The following is a 19,251-nucleotide window of genomic DNA, read 5'->3' on the forward strand; positions in this document are numbered from 1 at the left end:
GGCAGAGTTCTTCTCTGAGTTGGTTTCAGTGTTGACAGCAGACGGTTTCATCTCATCATTAGACAGAATTATTATTAGGTCCCGAGCACTAACTGTGCGAGGACCCTGTTGAAATTGGTCCGTTTATTATTGTAACGGCAAATTAATTGCATTTTTGAGGGCTTTAGCGCCCCCTAGAATTGAGCCCCTAAAACAGGTCTGTCATTGACACACGAAAATTGGTACATACATGTATCATGGGAAGACACACCAAAAAGCCTCAAGAAGCCATACCCATAAATGAACAGGAAGTCGACCATCTTGGATCGAAAATGGCATTTTAGACGTTTTTCCCCATTTCCACACTACATACTTTAACAAACTCCTCCTACAGATTTAATCCGATTGACTTAGGACTTGTTCGTTACCATCAAAAAGCCTTTTCATCAAAAGTTATTAAAAGCTTTGCAGACTGTCACATTATGTGGGCGTGGCATGGCTGCAAAATATGGCGTTTTTTTCATAAAACACGAGACTGTATAACTTCACCATACATTGTCCAATCTGCCTCAAATTTGTCATGATGATGATGGTCCATCACTGAACACTTCTACATAACAATATTTCATTAAGTCCCGCCCTTTTTGATTAGCCACGCCCCCTTCCACCAACTAATGAACCGTTTGTCGTAGAGACTTGCATGAGGTGTCAGTATACTCAGCATAGATTCCGTCGCCCCGTCAATGATCGCTGAACCTTGCATGTCCTGCTCCCCCGACGGCCCCACTCTGTTCCGGCCTGTTCATCGCTGCTTGCAGCTTTAATTATTGTTTGTGTTTGGGGTCTCAAGCTGCCTCGTTGTGTCCTCACGTCTCTGTCTGTCCCCTCAGTGGCGTTGAGGAAGATCGATGCGTCCCCCCCCGTGGACTGCCCCCCCACTCAGACCCTCAGACCTCCTCCCCCTTCATCGATGCCTCCCCTAAGCCCCTCCCCCTTCCAGGCTCGGCCCACTGAGCCCCATTGGCTGAGAAGCTGTCTCACATGCCTCTGAAGCCGCTCCTCAGAGACCTTCCCCCCAAACCCTGCTCGGCCCGGCCCCTCCCCTGTCACTATGGAGACGCAGGGATCCAGGACGGCGACATCAGCCGGACCATTGGCCGGAGACGCTGCCAAGGTCGTGGAGACGCCCATCCCTCTGCCACGGAAACTTAACGATGTGAGTTTCACGCACCCACATGCTGAAATAACGCTAACGATGTGTCACTGACGGCATTCTCTCGTTCCAGGTGAAGACGAAGTTCCGCCGAGTGAAAACCATCTACGACTGTCAGGACGACAACAAGGACGAGCTGACCTTCGCAGAGGGAGAGGTCATCGTGGTCACCGTGGAGGAGGTCATCATCAGTGATGTCATCAAGAACACAGCTGATCATCATAAATATTATTCTTGGCCACAGAATGTTTAGAGAGTTTGACAATTTGGTCTCAGAGTGTCATCAGGGTGACGACCTGCGGGAGGAGGCGTGGTCACATGATCACGTGATCACATGATTACGTGATCATCAGAACAGAAACAAAACATCATTATGTTTAACAGGAAGTGTTTGTGTTTCAGATCGGACACGTGGAGGGGCGTCCGGAGAGATGCGGTGTCTTCCCCGCGTCCTTCGTCCACTTCCTGTCTGACTGACAGCCCGCTGCCACGAGCCTCGCCCACCTGGGCGGAGTCAGGAACGAACTGAACCATAGACATATCCTGCCCAGCAGCATCACCATAGCAACAAGCGTTACCATAGCAACCCAGCATGTAGATCCGCCCAGGTAGCAGTAGCAACAGAACCTGCAGTTAAGGAATCACAGCGAAGCACAAGAAAACTACACCTGTCTCACCTACAGTATATCTCCAGCTCCAGCGTTGATCTTTTATCCCTAAACACACCTGACCTGATGACATCATATATTAATGAAAGGTCAGAGGTCATGTGTTGACTGATTTTAAGAACCTATAGATCTGTTTATTCATTAAATGACAGACAGACAGACAGACAGACAGACAGACAGACAGACAATAAATCAGATCAGATAAACGAGTGAATCATGTGAGTTAGATTGTTGTCGTCCAGAAGTTTTTCTGTGATCTACCGACAGAAAAACTGAAAAAAAAGTAAATAATAATAATAGAAGATGTGTGTTTTTGTTTTTGCTTCTTCTCTTCAGATTTGTCTCATCTGTCAGCTACGACTCTATTTACTGTAAATGTATAAAACACAAAGCGTCCGTGTGTGTATGTGTGTGTGTGTGTATCTGCAGATTTAGTATTAAACTATTGAATCTTCATGATTGATTCTTTGTGTTTTAAATGGATTCATGAATAAATGATACGTTTTAATATCTGAACTTCATTAGAGGAAAAATTAGTTAAAGATTTCTGTAAAACATATTTACAGAAATATTTCATTGAATTCATTTTCTCTGGTTATAACAACAATTAGCTGCAGTGTAATTTACACATTTAAAAATAAAAGGTTTTTATTCTGAATATCTATAATAATGGGAGATATAATTTCTACAATATATGTTTAAATATTAATATATTTAATAAAAAATGGAATTTAATAAAACCTGTTTTCATCATTCATTTTTTTGTTTAAACTAGTGAAAAAGTAAATATTGATATTTATCATTTGGATTACGATGATGATTTATTGATATAAATATTAGAATCCATTTTTCATCAATTAAACACCTGAATTTGTCTTTGGTCCTGTTTGTTTCTGTGAAAATAAATAAATAAAATTACATTAAATTAAAACATTATTATTATAAAACATTTGTATTATAATTAAACATTTGTATCATGATAAAACGTTTTTATTATAATAAAACTGTTTTATTGCATTTGACCCGCCCTCCACCGGCTCTTATTTGCTGCTGAAGCTTCCTGTCGTCTCACACTGTTTATTTATTTATTTACTGATCACATAACCACAGAAAGATTATTATTAACTATAATGAGTAATTTTGTTTGGTGGGCACTGAAACAAGATGGAAATAAATCAGAATATTCGGTTCTGAGTTTTTATTCTTCTGTGTGCTGAAGACAAACAAACAAACATTCATCACGAGTCAGATGAAAAGTTTCCTGTTGAAATAATGTTGAAAATATTAATCATCAGCTATTTATGATTTATTATTGATTATTCTGGACATTATGATCAAATCATAGTATAAACATTACACTCAAATTTCATCATTTATCTAATTACGTTTTATGGTCAATAACAAAGAAATTAGTTGATTTAACTGAAATTATCTCACATTTTTACTAAAAACATGAAAATATTTCCTGAAACAAAAACACAACTGGAATAAGTCACGTGAAATCTGACCAATCAGAGTCATCCTTACCTGTCTGTCTGCTGATTGGCTGATTTAAACACCTGAGAGGGTTAATTAATAAACTGATTAATGTTGTTGATCATCCGGAGCAGCAGAGGGCGACACACACACACACACACACACACACACACAAACACACACACACACTTTTATTATTAATACATTATTATTTTGTGACAAACTTAATGAAGAGCGGAAATAAAATAAAATCACAGCAGATTTAGTTAAAACAATATTTAAATATTTATATCAGTGTTTGTTGGAGACAGACAGCAGCTGGACTCACCTGAGTCCAGGGGGACAGGTGAGTCCAGTGAGTCCAGCTGCTGGACGGACTGGCTGCTCGGTGCCTGGCGGTGGGAGGGGCCCGGAGCCTCGGGGAGCCGCAGACGGAGCTATGTCAGCGGGGAGGGCTCCAGGTGGATGCGGGTCCTCCTCCGTCTCCGAGCCGCCGCGGAGCTCCGACAGGCCGGGGAGGGAGAGCTGAGCGGCCGGCGCTCCGTGGCTGCTCTTCCCGGCGCCCGGAGCCCACAGAGCCGTTCTCTGCTGGCGGCGGGCCGCCGGGTCCCCAAGACCCGGTCCTCTGTCTCCTCGCCGCGCTCAGCACCTGGAGCTGGACCAGGTGCCGTCAGGAGGATTTGGTGTCTTACACATTAATAAAGTGTTCAGTGCTGGTGACAGTAGTCCAGCGGGTCTGGCTCCGGGTCTCCCCGTGTCTCTGGTTTCATCCTCCGCCTTTGTCCTCATGTTTTCCCGGAGTTCCTCCCCCTGCGGCGCGGGGCGGAGTTTCATACCGGACTAGACGCTCCTTTTGTCGGATTCGTTTCGAGCTGACTCCCCGGGGTTTACGGCTGAAAAAAACACACTTTGAAAGTCCCGAAATCATCCAAAGGAGCGCCGTCGTGTGCGGTGTGGACCCGGGTTCCTGTCTCGACCTGAAGGTGAGTAGTTAGCCCAGATTTTTAACAGATTTGAGGGTTTTTCTGGTCGTTTGTCCCCGAGTCCCCAGAACATTCATGGCGGCTTCGCAGTGAAGCTTGTTGGGCTCAGAGAGTCCTCCGGCCCGCTGCTGCTTCACCAGCCTCCTCGAGCCGGTAAACACGTTAATAATACACCAAACAACAACATTAAACAGTTTAATCCCGTTTTTTGTTACAAACAGACACACAGATGTCGACGAATTAAATAATTTTCGCAGTTTTTCTAAATGATGCGATTCTCCACTTCACGTGTTTGTGTTTAAAAAGGTTTTACATCGATTAAATGTTGATATTTTCTCTGTTTTTATCGTATTTTGTGACATTAAACCGAACAGCTTGTCGCTAGCTCTCTTAGCTCTCTGCGTGCCAGCGGAAGCTACGTGGAGACTCCTGCCGGAGGAGAGGCGCCATTACCGGGCAGCTGCAGCCTGCTGGCCCGCTGCTGCTGCAGGAGGAGCTGGACTAGAGACACGGAGACCCGGCAGGCCTCCGACTGTACTGCATCACAGAATATATATACATACATACATAAATATAATATAGACACACACACACACATATACACCAGCAGGAAAATGTTTCCCTGATTTCGGCTCGTAAACACTTTCTTTAACAAACTCAGCGAGCAGAGCTCTCTACCGCCCTCCTGCTGCTCCCCCTGCTCCTCCTCTCTCCTCCTCATCCTGCTGCTTTCTCCTCCTGCTCCTCCTCCTCCTCCTGCTCCTCCCCTCTCCTCCTCGTGTCTCCTGCTCCTCCACCTGTTGCTCCAGGACCTGCATTAGACCCAGACCAGCCTCTATCTGTCCTGTCCAGAAAGCTGCAGAGTTCTCTTCATGTTCCCACTTTACATTTAAAATGAGACATTTTTCTCTGGTGTTTGGTGAGAAGTTCCAGTCTGACCTGAGGACGTTATAAAACCGTTGGACCTATATATATGTGTGTGTGTGTGTATAATATATAATATAAATGTATGTGTGTATATTATATATGTAGTACAGAAATAAAAGCTCTAAGCTCTGCCCCCAGCTTGACCTTGTCAGCAGGCCGCAGGGTGCTGCAGCTGGGAGGGTCAGGGTCAGGACCAACAGGGGTCAGGAGGTCATTAAAATCAAACATCAGGCATCAACAGAATGTCAGTCAGCGTTCCTAATAAAGTAGACACTCTGCTGACCTTTGACCCTGTGTGTGTGTTCGTAGGGAGGGGGCGCTGCAGGATGAACGGCAGCAGCAGCGTCTCCGCGGCTCAGAGCGCCCGGATCAAGACTGAACCAGGTAAACACAGACAGACACACACACACACACACACACACATACATACTCTCACACTCTCTGGGGTCCTGACGGCGTATGTGTGTGTGTCTGGCAGATGATTGGTCGAAGGAGGACTGTCTGACGCTGCTGGAGAGGATCCGCTCTCTGCTGCCCGATGCTGACGGGATGAAGTACAAGACGACCGAGTCGCACTTCGACTGGGACAAAGTTTGCTTTGGCAGCTTCACCGGAGAGATGTGTCGGCAGAAGTGGCAGAAAGTCTCCTCTGACGTACGGGCTGTCCCATCATGCACTGCTGCAGGCGGCGGTCTGACGGCCATGTGACCCTGATGTTTGTGTTTCAGGTGCGTAAGTACCGGACCATGACCGAGGTCATCGTGGACGCCGTGGAGTTCGTCAAGAACCCATACAAAGGCAAGAAGCTGAAGGTGAGTCCTCCAGCCAGATGCATACCTCTGACTCTGACCCCTGACCCCTGACCTCTGACCTCTCGCTCAGACTCACCCAGATTTCCCTAAGAAGCCTCTGACTCCATACTTCCGCTTCTTCATGGAGAAACGAGCCAAATACGCCAAAATCCACCCGGAGATGAGCAACCTGGACCTGACTAAGATCCTGTCCAAGAAGTACAAAGAGCTGCCTGACAAGAAGAAGGTTGGTTCATATCTTCCTAACTCATAATAATAATAATAATAATAACAATCATAATAACAATAATAATAATAATAAAGTGTTGTTTTCTTCCATCCTGCAGCAAAAATACATCACAGAGTTCCACAGAGAGAAAGAAGAGTTTGAGAAGAACATGGCTCGCTTCAAGTCAGTGAACTAACAGCTAATGGCGAATATTTACTATTTAATATTTCCTTTCAGTGGTTAGTGTGTAACGTGAAGCTTGTACCTTGTAGCGTGTAGTGAGCAGCATTTAGCCTGTAGGTTGTAGCGTGTAGTTTGTAGCGGTCAGCATGTAGCGTGTAGTGAGCAGCATGTATCATGTAGCATGTAGCTTGTATCGTGTAGCAAGCTAACAGTGTGTCTGCAGGGAGGACCACCCGGAGCTCATCGAGGAGAGGAAGAAGTCCGACCTGCCGGAGAAACCAAAAACTCCTCAACAGCTGTGGTACAACCACGAGAAGAAGACCTACATGAAGCTGCACCCAGAGGTCCACACACACACACACACACACACACACACACACACACACACCCCCCATAGGGGCATGTCATGCCAGTGAACTAAACCTAAATGTGTGTACAGCACCTATGTGATGACATCTGTGTGTGTGTGTGTGTGTGTGTGTGTGTGTGTGTGTGTGTGTGTGTGTGTCTCCAGGTGAGTCAGAAGGAGCTGAAGGAGGCTCTGAGGAGACAGTGGTCTCAACTGTCAGACAAAAGAAGACTGAAGTGGATCAGTAAAGCTCTGGAGCTGCAGAAAGACTACGAGGTACCAGAACCAGAACCAGGTCCTGCTGGTCCTGATCCTTCAGGGGAGGGGGTCCTGTTGGTCAGGATGTGACTCTGTGTGTGTGTGTGTGTGTGTGTGTGTGTGTGTGTGTGTGCGTGTGTGTGTGCGTGTGTGTGTGCGTGTGCAGGGCACCATGAGGGCGTACCACGTGGCTCACCCCGACGCGTCCTCTGACGACCACGTCCGCTCCGTCCTCACTAAAGCAGAGAGACAGCTGAAGGACAAGTTTGACGGACGGCCCACCAAACCCCCACCGTGAGTCCACCAGCTACACGCTAATGCCCTGATGAACAGCTGTGTACTGTTCGCAGTAACCGGTACTCTGTGTGTACTCTTGCAGTAAAGGGTACTCTCTAGCGTGTTTCCACTGAGTCCTTGTAGTATAGCGTCCGAGTGTTTTGGCTCCGCCCATTAGTTAGTTCCCCTCGGCCTCTGTTTCCATACAGGTACTTTAGTAGCGGCTAACCAACAGAGTTAATGTGACAACAAACCAACGTAGCAAGCAGTGCTGCCAACTTATCGACTTTGTCTCTATATTTAGACTTTTCAGACCCTCTGAGCTGCTCACCAGTTGAGTTGGGCGGATCCTCTCTAGAGCCACACCCATAGATCACTAGAGTACCTGATGGAAACGCACCCTATATCACATCACCAGCTTACCTGCAAATAGCTAGAAAATGACTTTAGGTTTAGGATGGCTACACAGTGCTTTCTGCTTCCATCCAGTACAGAGATTCATTATCTCACCTGACTGTGTGTGTACTTTTTGCAGTAACGTGTACTCTCTGTACTGTGTTTACTCTGTGTATTTTTGCAGTAACGGGTACTCTCTGTATTGTGCTGAGTTGATGGTGAACATGAAGGACGTGCCAAGTACGGAGCGGATGGTTCTGTGCAGTAAGCAGTGGAAGATGATGACGCAGAAGGAGAAGGACATGTTCCAGAAACGCTGCGAGCAGGTCGGCCCCGCCCCTCGCCCCGCCGCCGCGCTCTTATTGTGAAGCCCGCGCTCACTTCCTGTTTGTCTCTTCTTCTCTGGTGTTTTTAGAGGAAGAAGCAGTACGACGTGGACCTGCAGCGCTTCCTGGAGGTACGTGCTCGCCGATGTCCGGTCGCCCACTAACGGTCAGAGTCTAATGGCGCCGTCTGTGTTTCAGAGTCTGCCGGAGGAGGAGCGAGACCGCGTGATGGGCGAGGAGAAGCTGGGCGGGTCCAGGCAGGGAGGGGGCGTGGCCGCCAGCCCCCACAGAGCAAAGTCTCCGTCCGTCAAGGTCAGAGCCGTTCTTCTTCTGTGGTGTCCCAGCGCTGTGGCCCGCCACTCACCCCTCTGTCTGCTTTCTGTCAGGAGCGCCGGGAGGCGGAGGCAGAGACGTGGGCACCCGCCGCAACACAGAAGGAACGCCGCGACGGGAAGAAGACGGCGAAGCTCCCGGAGACGCCGAAGACCGCCGAGGAGACGTGGCAGCACGGCGTGATTGGAGACTACCTGGCCAAGTACCGGGTGAGTTGTTGTCAACAACAACAATAGTAAACAAACAAACAGACAGACACACAAACAAACAAACAGAGAAACAAACAAACAGCATCTTTAAGCGGTTGGTTGAACTTCCTGTCATGTGACCTCCTCAGAGCGACCGCAGGAAAGCTCAGGCGGCGATGGAGGCGGCGTGGAAGTCGATGGAGAAGAAGGAGAAGATTCCCTGGATCAAGAAGGCCGCCGAGGACCAGAAACGTTACGAGGTTCAGTACCGAGCCGTGGTCAGTGGCCACGCCCCCGCACACTGACCCCGCCCCCTTATACAGACCCCACCCCTCCTGCTGAGGCTGCCCTCTGACTGGCTGTTTGTGTCCTCAGAGAGAGCTGTTGGAGATGAGAGCGCCGCCTGCAGCTCAGAGTAACAGGAAGCCCAAGTTCGACGGAGAACCCAAGAAACCTCCAGTGTGAGTGTTATTACACTGTAATTACAGTATTATTACACCGTTATTACTCTGTTATTACAGCATTATTACACTGTTGTTGCACTGTTATTACAGCGTTGTTACACTGTACAAACAGGAACCACCTTTGTATTTATGATGATGAATTGTGTGTAAAAAGTCACTGAAGTGATAAAAAGTCAGTCAGAACCGAGTGTTCCCGTTAAGCCCCGCCCCCTGCCGTGTCGTTCAATAGGAGCGGGTACCAGATGTTCTCCCAGGAGCTGCTGACCAACGGCGAGCTGAACCACTTCAGCCTGAAGGAGCGCATGGTGGAGATCGGCAAGCGCTGGCACAAGCTGAGCCAGAACCAGAAGGACAAGTACAAGAAGCAGGTGGAGGAGCAGCAGCTGGAGTACAAGGCCGAGCTGGAGGGCTGGGTCAAGGTGAGCCAATCAGAATCTACCCGAGCCGTGATGTCACAGTCACATGTCTCTGATGTCACAAAACATTTATTAAAGTAACTGTTTGTTTTTCTCCAGTCGCTCTCACCTCAAGACAGAGCAGTCTACAAAGAGTTCTCCTCCACCGTGAGTCCACCTGTCTGTCTGTCTGTCTCTCTCTCTCTCTCTGCCTGTCTGTCTGTCTCTCTGTCCATTGTTTCTTCTGCAGTTTGTCTCAGAGTGTCAACATGTTTGTTTGTTTGTTTGTTTATCAGAAGCGTCGCAGCACCGCTAAGGTTCGAGGCAGCCCTGGAGCTAAAGTTCGTGTGACGGCGAAGGGAAAGGCAGTGACCGCCAGAGCAGCGACCACGACGGTCGGAGTCAACAAGAGAGCCATGGCATACAGAGCCAAGGTAACACACACACACACACACGGTAACACACACACACACACACACAACACACACACCCACACAGTGTGGCCTGGGTGCGGTCTGTCAGGTTCTGTCTCTGTCCCTCCAGCAGGACATGTCTGACTCTGACGAGGAGAAGAGCGACTCGTCCGACTCTGACGAAGACGACGAGACGTCAGGAAGCAGCGACAGTGAGGACGACGACGACGAGGTAAACAAACAAACAAACAAACACAATTAGACAAGTTCTCCAACCTGAACGACAGCAGAGGACGTGTGTCAGCTCCACGCCATGACAGATGTTGAAATCAACTGTTGTCATTTTTCACTGACTTACACACAACCTAGAGAACCTATGGAACATATAGAACCGATGGAACATATGAAACATATAGAACCCGTGGAACCCGTAGAACCTGTGGTTCATAAATGAATCTTTAAAGTTTCATATCCCTAAATGTTTATAACTCATGTTGCTTTTAATAGAAACATTTATTAAAACCTTTAATAAGTTAATAGCGTTTATTAGAGGTGTGCCCCGTCCTCTGCCTCTGATTGGCCGACGGCTGAACACTATTTTTTTTGTTTCCTCAGAACGACGACGAGGACGATGAGGATGACGAGGACCAGTCGTCCTCGGAGGAAACTAGTGACTCGGACTCAGACTAGTTCCGCCCCCTCCCCCTCATTGGAGAGGACAGGCTGTGCAGGCCACGCCTCCTCACATGCCAATCATCCAGGCGGACCAATGAGAACGGGTGACGTCACACCGCGGTCAAACTGGCCCCTCCCTCTGAAGGGGCGGAGCCTGAGGAGCGTTTTGTTACCCATGTGTTTGTTTTTATCGAGTGTTTGTTGGTTTTTATCAGGTGACTTTCAGTCGGAGAGCGGTTTGTTTTTTTCCTTCTTCTTTTTTGAGTAATGGAGGGGGCGGGGCTTGTACAGAGTTTGACAGGCAGGGGGTGGAGCCTATCCGTTTGTTACCGCTGTGGGAGGAGTCAGTGTTCAGCCTCCAATCAGCCGCCTGCCTGAGAAAATTATTGACAAATAAATGCACTTTTTCTCATTTCTGTTGTCTGGTTTCATTCAGTACCTGAACACACCGTGACATCACAACTCATCAGTCATGATGTCACTCAGGTTTGACAACAGGTTTTTATCCAAACACCTTGAACGCATCAGTGACTCAGTGAGTCTGAATAGCAGAGAGCTGTTCAGGTAGAACAAACTAACTGATGATTTACCCTCAGAGGGAAACTCTGAGTTCAGTCAGCTCAGATCAGGTTCACTCTGAGTTATAAAAAGGATTATTAATGATATCACGAGTCACCATGGCAACACCTAAAATAAATGGTTGAACTGAGATCCTCACGTGAATGTACGGTGAGTTAGAACACGTTTTAGAAACAAAATCAACACGGTTGCAGCTGCAGAGAGACTCAGATTTAATCACAAGTCTAATATTACAGGCGAAAACTGGTGAAATGGTTTTAAAGCTAAACTTTATTTATTTAGTTGTGATCCTGACGTGGATCAGAACAGACAGCAGGACTGAGGTGGATCAGACTCAGGGCTCATTTCATTTATTTATATTTGAGTGATGTCAGCAAATATAATTCAGCTGTTTTAGAGTCAGGGCCACTTTCCTTTTCTCTCTCAGACTAGAGCTTCTCTCATATTATAAAGAGAAGTCTCTCTGCTCTGACGTGAGAACATGTCACTGTGTGTTCTGTTTCAGATTAATGTTCCATAAGGAAACTATCAAGGTACCAACATATGAACCAGGTCTCAGGTCCTGACTAGAGGCTGAATAGGAGATAGGGATGCCCCATGAGGATCAGAGTTATGCTGGTCTTACACCAAAAGATTTCCACAGTCCCAGACTAAAAACAAAGGGCCTCATTCACCAATATCTTCTTAAGAATCTTCTTAGATTCTTTCTCAAGTCCTTAAGAAGATTTCTAAGAAGACCCTACGTCAGAATCATCAACGTGTTCTTAAGCCGCTGAATTGTTTGCAGCCGTGTTCTTAAATTGATGAATGCCATCTCCTCGTAAAGCGGGCATGCGAGGTGAGTCTAATTAACATATGATTAGCATAGGTAACCGCCCATTAATGCCAATAAAAGGACCCATAAAAAGGACTGCAGGGCCGTGTGAAGACGCCACACAGAGGAAACAGCAACAGAATGCCTAAAGCAAAGTGTAAATCCGTTGGAGCACAGGTAGAAAGAAAAAAAAAAACTTTAGCAGTTCAGAACTAGAAGTTCTGCTGCAGGAGATCACTTGGAGGAAGAAAATTAAATTTAGAAGCCTTAGTGCATGTTGCACCAACACAAACAATTTATTTTCTAGAATAATACCTCAAGAGTACTCCTGAGTTCGATCGTCACAAAGTGGTGTTCGAGCGGTATAAGGCATTTAAAGCCGAGTTAGTGCCAATCCTTCTCCAAGCTTGTAATAGAACATTAACAGACGCTAAAATGCCCCCATCTTGGAATGAGGCGGTCATTTCTGTTATTCCCAAGGAGGGGAAAAATAAATTAGAGTGTAGTTCATACAGACCTATCTCGGTGCTTAATGTTGACTACAAACTCCATACAACCATCCTTGCCAGAAGACTGGACAAAGTTCTTCCTCAGTTTATACACAACGATCAGACCGGATTTATTTCACAAAGGCAGACTCATGACAACATAAGACGGTCATTACACATATTACATCATATCCAAAAGAATAATATTGAAGCTTGTTTAGTTAGTCTAGACGCCGAAAAGGCCTTTGACTCGGTAAGTTGGCCTTTCCTTTACAAGGTTTTAGAAATATTTGGCATGGACAACATCTTTATCAGAGGGACCCGTACACTATACAACAAACCATCGGCCCGGATAAAAATAAATGGACACCTTTCAGATACCATTATACTGGAACGTGGCTCGAGACAGGGATGTCCGATTTCGCCCCTGCTATTTGCACTCTATATAGAGCCCCTAGCTCAGTGGATAAGACAGACTCAGAGCATTAAAGGCATCTGCATTAATGGAGAAGACCACAACGTGGCGCTATACGCTGACGACGTCTTGATTTATTTAAGTAACCTTCCTAATTCACTCCCCAAATTAATGACCACTCTAGAAACATTTGGTACTTATTCAGGATACAAATTAAATATACAAAAGACACAAATTTTGACTATCAACTACCAACACACAAAGCAATTTAGGGAGAAATTCCATATTAATTGGGATCAAAATTCATTAAAATATCTTGGAATTGGGTGGTCCGTAGCGTAGTGGGTTACACAGGCGCCCCATGTGCAGAGGCTACAGCCTTTGGGCTGGGTTCGAATCCGGCCTGAGCTCCCTTTGCCGCATGTCCTCCCCTCTGTCACCCCCTTTCTATCTGTCTCACTATCAATAAAGCCTTGAAAAGTGGCCAAAAAAATATATATATCTTGGAATAAACTTACCGAAAATAATTCAAACACTGGCAGAGATAAATTATGGCCCGCTTTTGACAAAAATTAAGGAAGACATACATAGGTGGAACTTGATTTCTTTTCTTAGTCTTAGTCACAGAGTCACTTGATTCTGTACGAATGAATATTCTCCCACGATATCTCTTTTTATTCCAGGCACTCCCTGTAGAAATTTCCTCAAAACAACTTTCTGAATTGGACAAAATTATTTCCAGATGTATTTCGCAGGGTAAAAAACCCAGGGTTAGATTTAAAACTCTACAACTCCCAAAAGAGCAAGGGGGAATGGCACTACCTAATTTTAAAGATTATTTTTTATGCAGCCCAGATTAGACCCCTAATTAATTTGTGTAACCCATCCTTTCAAGCCAGATGGAAGGATATTGAACGTTCTACTCTGGTTGACCCATCAATACAAGCAGTATTACTTCACAAACATTTAGGTAGATTTGTAGACAAGGTACAGAACCCATGGATCAAAGTGCAGTAAAAAATCTGGAATATGACAATAGACGAGTATAAATTGAGTAATAAATTACAGATAATCCAGTGGTGTGCCTATGATCCGGAATTTAAGCCCAACACAATTGATAAGGGATTTAAATCATGGATATTGAAAGGAATAACAACATACTACTCATTTACAGAAAAGGGACAATTTAAAAACTTTGAAAAGTTGAAAGAAGACTGCAACCTTGAAAGAACAGATTTTTTCAGATTCCTCCAAGTACGTTATCGTTTTGAACATATCAGAAAGGAAACAGACCTTAATGACCCAATATTGATCATTTTTATTGACGCTTACCAAAGCAAATTGAGCAAGGGTGTAATTTCCAGAATTTATAAAGGCCTATTGTTTAAAAAGTCCCACAGTACAGGATATGTTAAGGAAAAATGGGAGAGAGAGGGTAATCTTTTAATATCTGAGGAGAATTGGCTCGACATTTGTCGGTCCCAGTGGAAATGCACCAGCTCTCATGTATGGTGGGAGTTTGGATGGAAGTGTATGGTCCGTTTCTTCATTACACCAAAACAAAAGGCACATTTTGCAGGAGGGGAAGCTACATGCTGGAGACAATGTGGACACCGGGAAGCCAATCACTGGCATGTCTTTTGGGAGTGCCCAATGGTTAAATCCTTCTGGATAGAGCTTCATAAAGTATTAAGTGGCATATTTAACACTAACCTACCCATGCAGTTTTCCATATTATTTTTTGGAAATTTTGATTTACAGGTCAGGCAAGCTGATGAATATTTATTTGGTATTTTGATAACCGCTGGTAAAAAAGCACTCACAAGGCGTTGGTTGCTCCCTGAGCCACCTACCGTGCAGGAGTGGATAGCTATAGTAAATGACATTTATCTTATGGAGAGGATTAGCTTCTCCCTTCGCCTTCAGAAAGATAAAACTGAAACTGTGGTCCAAGTGGGTTATATATGTTAATCTGGAACAGACAGAAGTACTGTATGGATGACCCTGTAATGCTGTTTTGTACTGTAACATTGTACTATGTATTATTGGGTCTAATGATTAGTTTGTATTACTTATATTTCATTTCGAAACTCCATGGTGGACAATTTCTTTTTCTTTTTTTTTCTTTTTTCTATTTGCTCTTTTACATATGCCTTCCTTTCCCAGTTTGTTCAAAATTCTCAAATGTAATACACTTAACTTTCTGTAGCTTGTTTCTTGTTTTGTAAACAAAAAAACCTTGATTGTGAGTGGCAGGAATACTATTGTATTGTATTGTATTGTATTGTATTGTATGATAATACTCTCATAAAAAAAAAAAAAAAATGTAAAAAAAAAAAAAAACCTACACTCTAAAATAATTTTTCTTCAGGAACATCATATCACAGTCACTGAACTTAAACAGGTACAGCGTAGGTGGTCTGGTCAGGTTATACATGCCACATATAACAATTACGCTCGAGGGGTTCTTATTCTTATCCATAAAACAATTCCTTTTCAACTTACCAATACTATTCGGGACCCCCAAGGAAGATTTGTGATAGCTCAGGGCAGGATCATGTCTCACGCATTGAATTTGGTCAGCATATATGGTCCTAATGAGGACAACCCAAAATATTTTTGAAGATTACTTCTTAACCTTGTCTTCATTATTTGGCTTAAATATTATTGGTGGAGATTTTAATTTCACTTTGAACCCGTTGGTAGACCGCTCTACAAAATGTGATCCCTATAAAAAACAATCTAGAAAAACAATTTTACAATATATCACAGACTTAAACTTATCTGAAATCTGGAGAAAACTTAACCCAGATAAATTGGAATACTCATGCTACTCAGGAATACATAAGTCCAGGTCTCACATTGATTATTTTTTGGTGTCACAAGAACTGGTATCCAATATTAAGAACTGTTGGTATGACTGTATAGTTATCAGCGATCACTCCCCCATTTCTATATCTGTACAAATGGAAAAGCTTCAACAGTCTCCCCCTAATTGCCGTTTGCATGTGAAGTGGCTTAAAAATCCGGAATTTGTTAAATATGTAGAAGATAAGATTGATGACTATTTTCATATTTATACTAACCAAACTAACGCATGCATTAGATGGGAAGCCTTCAAGGCATATATTAGAGGGCAAATTATTAGTTTTACAAGCTCTAAAAACAAGAAACAAAAAGCAGAAATGAATAAATTAGAGAAGCAAATAAAATCTTTGGAAATAGATATAAATAATAAAGATGACCCTGAAAAACAAAAACGGTTACTAATTTTAAGAATGGAATACAATAAACTAACATCTGATAAAGCAGCAAAAAGTTTACTGTGGCTGAACCAGGCCTTTTATGATCAGGGAGAAAAGGCCGGCAAACTGTTAGCTTGGAGAATTAAAAAAACAGATGGTGGTTTTCAGGTTTGGGCTGACAGGGGGGTGCAAAAAATTGGAGACTTATATGTTCAGGGCACTTTACTAACATTTAAAGACCTTTGTTTGAAATATTCAATTCCAAAAAAACACTTCTTTAAATACTTACAATTGAAGCACTTCATCTCATCAAAGCAGCACCAGGCTGCACACGAGCCACCACTGTCCTGCCTTGAGGGCATTGTGTTAAAACACATGAATGGGAAACAACAAATTTCTACATTATATAAAACACTTGTATCACATGATGAGGAATCTAGTCATGATAGAAGGAGGGCATGGAGTTTAGATATTAAGGAAGATATTGAAGAGGCTGAGTGGACATCAGCTTGTTTGAAAGCTCAATCGCAAACCATTAATACTCGAATGAAATTGCTACAACACAAGTGGTTAATGCAGGGCCGGTTATTCCTACAGGCCACCAAGGCGGCTGTCTAGGGCGCCAAATTGGCAGGGGGCGCCCCCTTGTGGCGCCCTTAAGCATACATCTTTGTTTTAACAACATTGATTAACGAAACATTTTTTAAAAAGCATGGGCAATAAAACCCTCATTGAATTAAATGAACATGCCCCAACCCATATTTCGAATGAAAATGTAATATTATATTACATAAAATATGATACGTGCATGGGTGTCGTCACTCGTCATGACGATGCAGTTGCAAGTCACAAAACACTAGAACTAGATCACGCTAACGGTGTATAATATGCATAATAAAAATGTTCTGAGACCATTACCTTGCTTGTAGTTCATGTATCAAATATTAGTGTACAGCATAATACATATAACATAGTGTACCTATATCAGAATGAATACATGGAATGGATGTGGTTCGGGGGGGGGGGCGCAAAATCTCAATCTCGCCTAGGGCAGCCAATGGGCTAGAACCGGCCCTGGGTTAATGAGGACATACATAACCCCTGAGAAACTCAATAAATGGTCACCTGACATTCCAGATACATGTGTGAAATGTTTGGCTGAGAAAGGTACTTTAATTCATTGTGTATGGGAATGTCCTAAAATGGTAGATTTTTGGAAAAGGGTAGTCCACTCTAAGAATTATCACAGGTATTCAGGTACCTTGCATAGCAAAACTTTGTATTTTAGGGATATACCCTGATTGCTTTTCTGTTGATTCTAAGTGTAAGACTCTGATCAACTTTGGCCTCCTGCAGGCCAGGAGGATGGTTGCATTATCTTGGAGAGTGGACTGGAGTATCTTCTACACAATCTTGGATTAGAGAAATGGCAATGTGTGTTACATTAGAAAAGATAACCTATGTAATTAGGGGTAAAGTGCAAGAATTTAAAGAGGTGTGGGCACCCTTAATGGACTTTCTCAAGCAACAGTAGATTATATTTATTTGTAAGCAAATTTAGTGTAACAATTATTTTTTATTATTTGTTGTAATTGTTATTTTATATTTATGTACTTTTTTACTTTTTAAAATTTATTTTAATTTTTATTCATTTTATTTTATTTATTTTGTGTGTATGTGTGTGCAGCGGGGTCTGCCTGCTTTTCATTATGTGGCTAGTGTGGTGAGTGTTGATGTGTTTTGTATGTTCTTATTGAAAATTAATAAAAACATTGTTCAAAAAAAAAAAAAAGAACGGTTCGTGAATGAGGCCCAATGTCTTTAGTAAATCTCCAGCTGTACTGGAGTCACAGCATGCTCCCGTCATCTCCATCGTTAAGTTTAAGGTAGTAATCTGCACTGTTTATCAGTCTTTTCCTAATCTCCTAGTCACAGTGACGTAACACAATCAATAACCAATAGATGAGCACAGGAAAGGTCCCCGGTTCCAGACCGGGCAGTAAAGCCATTTCGACAGGAAAAAGTAACATCACAATAATGCAAGTAAGCTCAGTCCTAAATAACAAATATAATGATGTCATATATTTACGGCCACAAGCAGGATTTTTGGGGCGCTGTTTCTTAGTAAAGAGAACAGTAAGGAGACCCAGTTGCATGCTAAACCTCATCTGCAGTGAGTCCATATGTGACATCACCAGCTTGACAACCTCTGGTGGTACTTGGTAGTGCTCCAATGCCTTGCAGATTAGCTTGTGCGGTACATTTTGGCATGGTCTTACCAGACCACTGAGAGGGTGCTCTTATTCCTCTTGGCTTTCTTGATGATTTGGCTAATTACAGACATATGCTTCAAGCATCCAGAGTAACCCGGGATTCCTCCTTTCTGGACGATTGCGTCAACATAGCCGTTGGTTAGTAAGTAAGAGGTTAACCTCCTAGCGATAATCAACCAGAAGACTTTCCCCTCGACGTCCAGTCGGGAGATCTCTCTGAACTGATCAAGACCTTTTGAATTCAGCTCCTTAGGGACGAAGCAGCCCTTGGCGAATGTCCAAAGCCAGGGTTCCTGCTTCTTCTTCCAGAGTGTACACAGAAGCGTGGCCAATCTCTTCAGGAGCAGCGGGTAGTTTTTATAGATCTTGTAAGAAGTCCCTGATGGACCAGGAGCTGAACTTGCCCGACCCTGTCTCACCACTGAGCTCACTTCCTCAAAAGTAAAGTCTGCCATGTTAAAACAGGTGCTTGGATTAAGCTTTGGAAGCTGAAAGGGACATTCCCCCAACGGAAGGTCTCTAATGGGGTCGCCATGCGCCGCCTTAATGCTACCCTTCACCTCATCCTTGTCAGCCTGCCACTTTTCGACTGCCAGAGGAGATCAGATGTGAAGCGGAAGGGATTGCTGAAGAGGTTCTTCCTCTGCCGGCGCTTCTCTTTCTGATTGTCTCTGTCCTTTGCAGCTGGAGTAGGTTTTTCCGCACTTCTCATTAAGTGCTTCCTTTTCCTCCTGCTGTGCTTTGTGCCACCTTTTCTTAAGTGCCTGTAGGTCTTAGCGCAGTTCGGCGATCTGCCGTTGCCTTCTGCTGGGGCCTGTGGTGTTTTGCCAGGCTTCCCTTCCTTGACACCAAATGCATCGTAGCATGCAGCTGAAGCCAAAAGCTGCTTCTCCTCCATTTTGTAAGTTTTTACTA

At 44.2% G+C, this 19,251-nt stretch overlaps 1 protein-coding gene across 3 annotated transcripts; it reads left to right on the forward strand.

Moving 5' to 3' along the window:
* Positions 1-3,884: 3,884 nt before the first annotated feature.
* On the forward strand, positions 3,885-10,934 carry ubtfl (upstream binding transcription factor, like). Of its 3 annotated transcripts, none has more exons than XM_059345052.1 (20): positions 3,885-4,319; positions 5,556-5,630; positions 5,725-5,900; positions 5,975-6,058; positions 6,129-6,284; positions 6,385-6,449; positions 6,673-6,793; positions 6,964-7,074; positions 7,223-7,350; positions 7,913-8,054; positions 8,144-8,185; positions 8,253-8,366; positions 8,441-8,596; positions 8,725-8,853; positions 8,951-9,036; positions 9,269-9,458; positions 9,555-9,602; positions 9,731-9,868; positions 9,978-10,079; positions 10,463-10,934. In XM_059345052.1, the coding sequence occupies exons 2-20, from the start codon at positions 5,573-5,575 to the stop codon at positions 10,535-10,537; spliced, it is 2,121 nt and encodes a 706-aa protein (XP_059201035.1). In that variant the 5' UTR covers positions 3,885-4,319; positions 5,556-5,572; the 3' UTR covers positions 10,538-10,934. The 3 variants fall into 3 exon arrangements, with proteins under 3 accessions (XP_059201035.1, XP_059201036.1, XP_059201037.1); XM_059345053.1 differs by having other exon boundaries at positions 9,981-10,079; XM_059345054.1 differs by having other exon boundaries at positions 8,725-8,835.
* The last annotated feature ends 8,317 nt before the right edge of the window (positions 10,935-19,251 follow it).

This window comes from Centropristis striata, chromosome 11 (genome assembly GCF_030273125.1).
Source record: "Centropristis striata isolate RG_2023a ecotype Rhode Island chromosome 11, C.striata_1.0, whole genome shotgun sequence".
NCBI classification, from domain to species: domain Eukaryota; kingdom Metazoa; phylum Chordata; class Actinopteri; order Perciformes; family Serranidae; genus Centropristis; species Centropristis striata.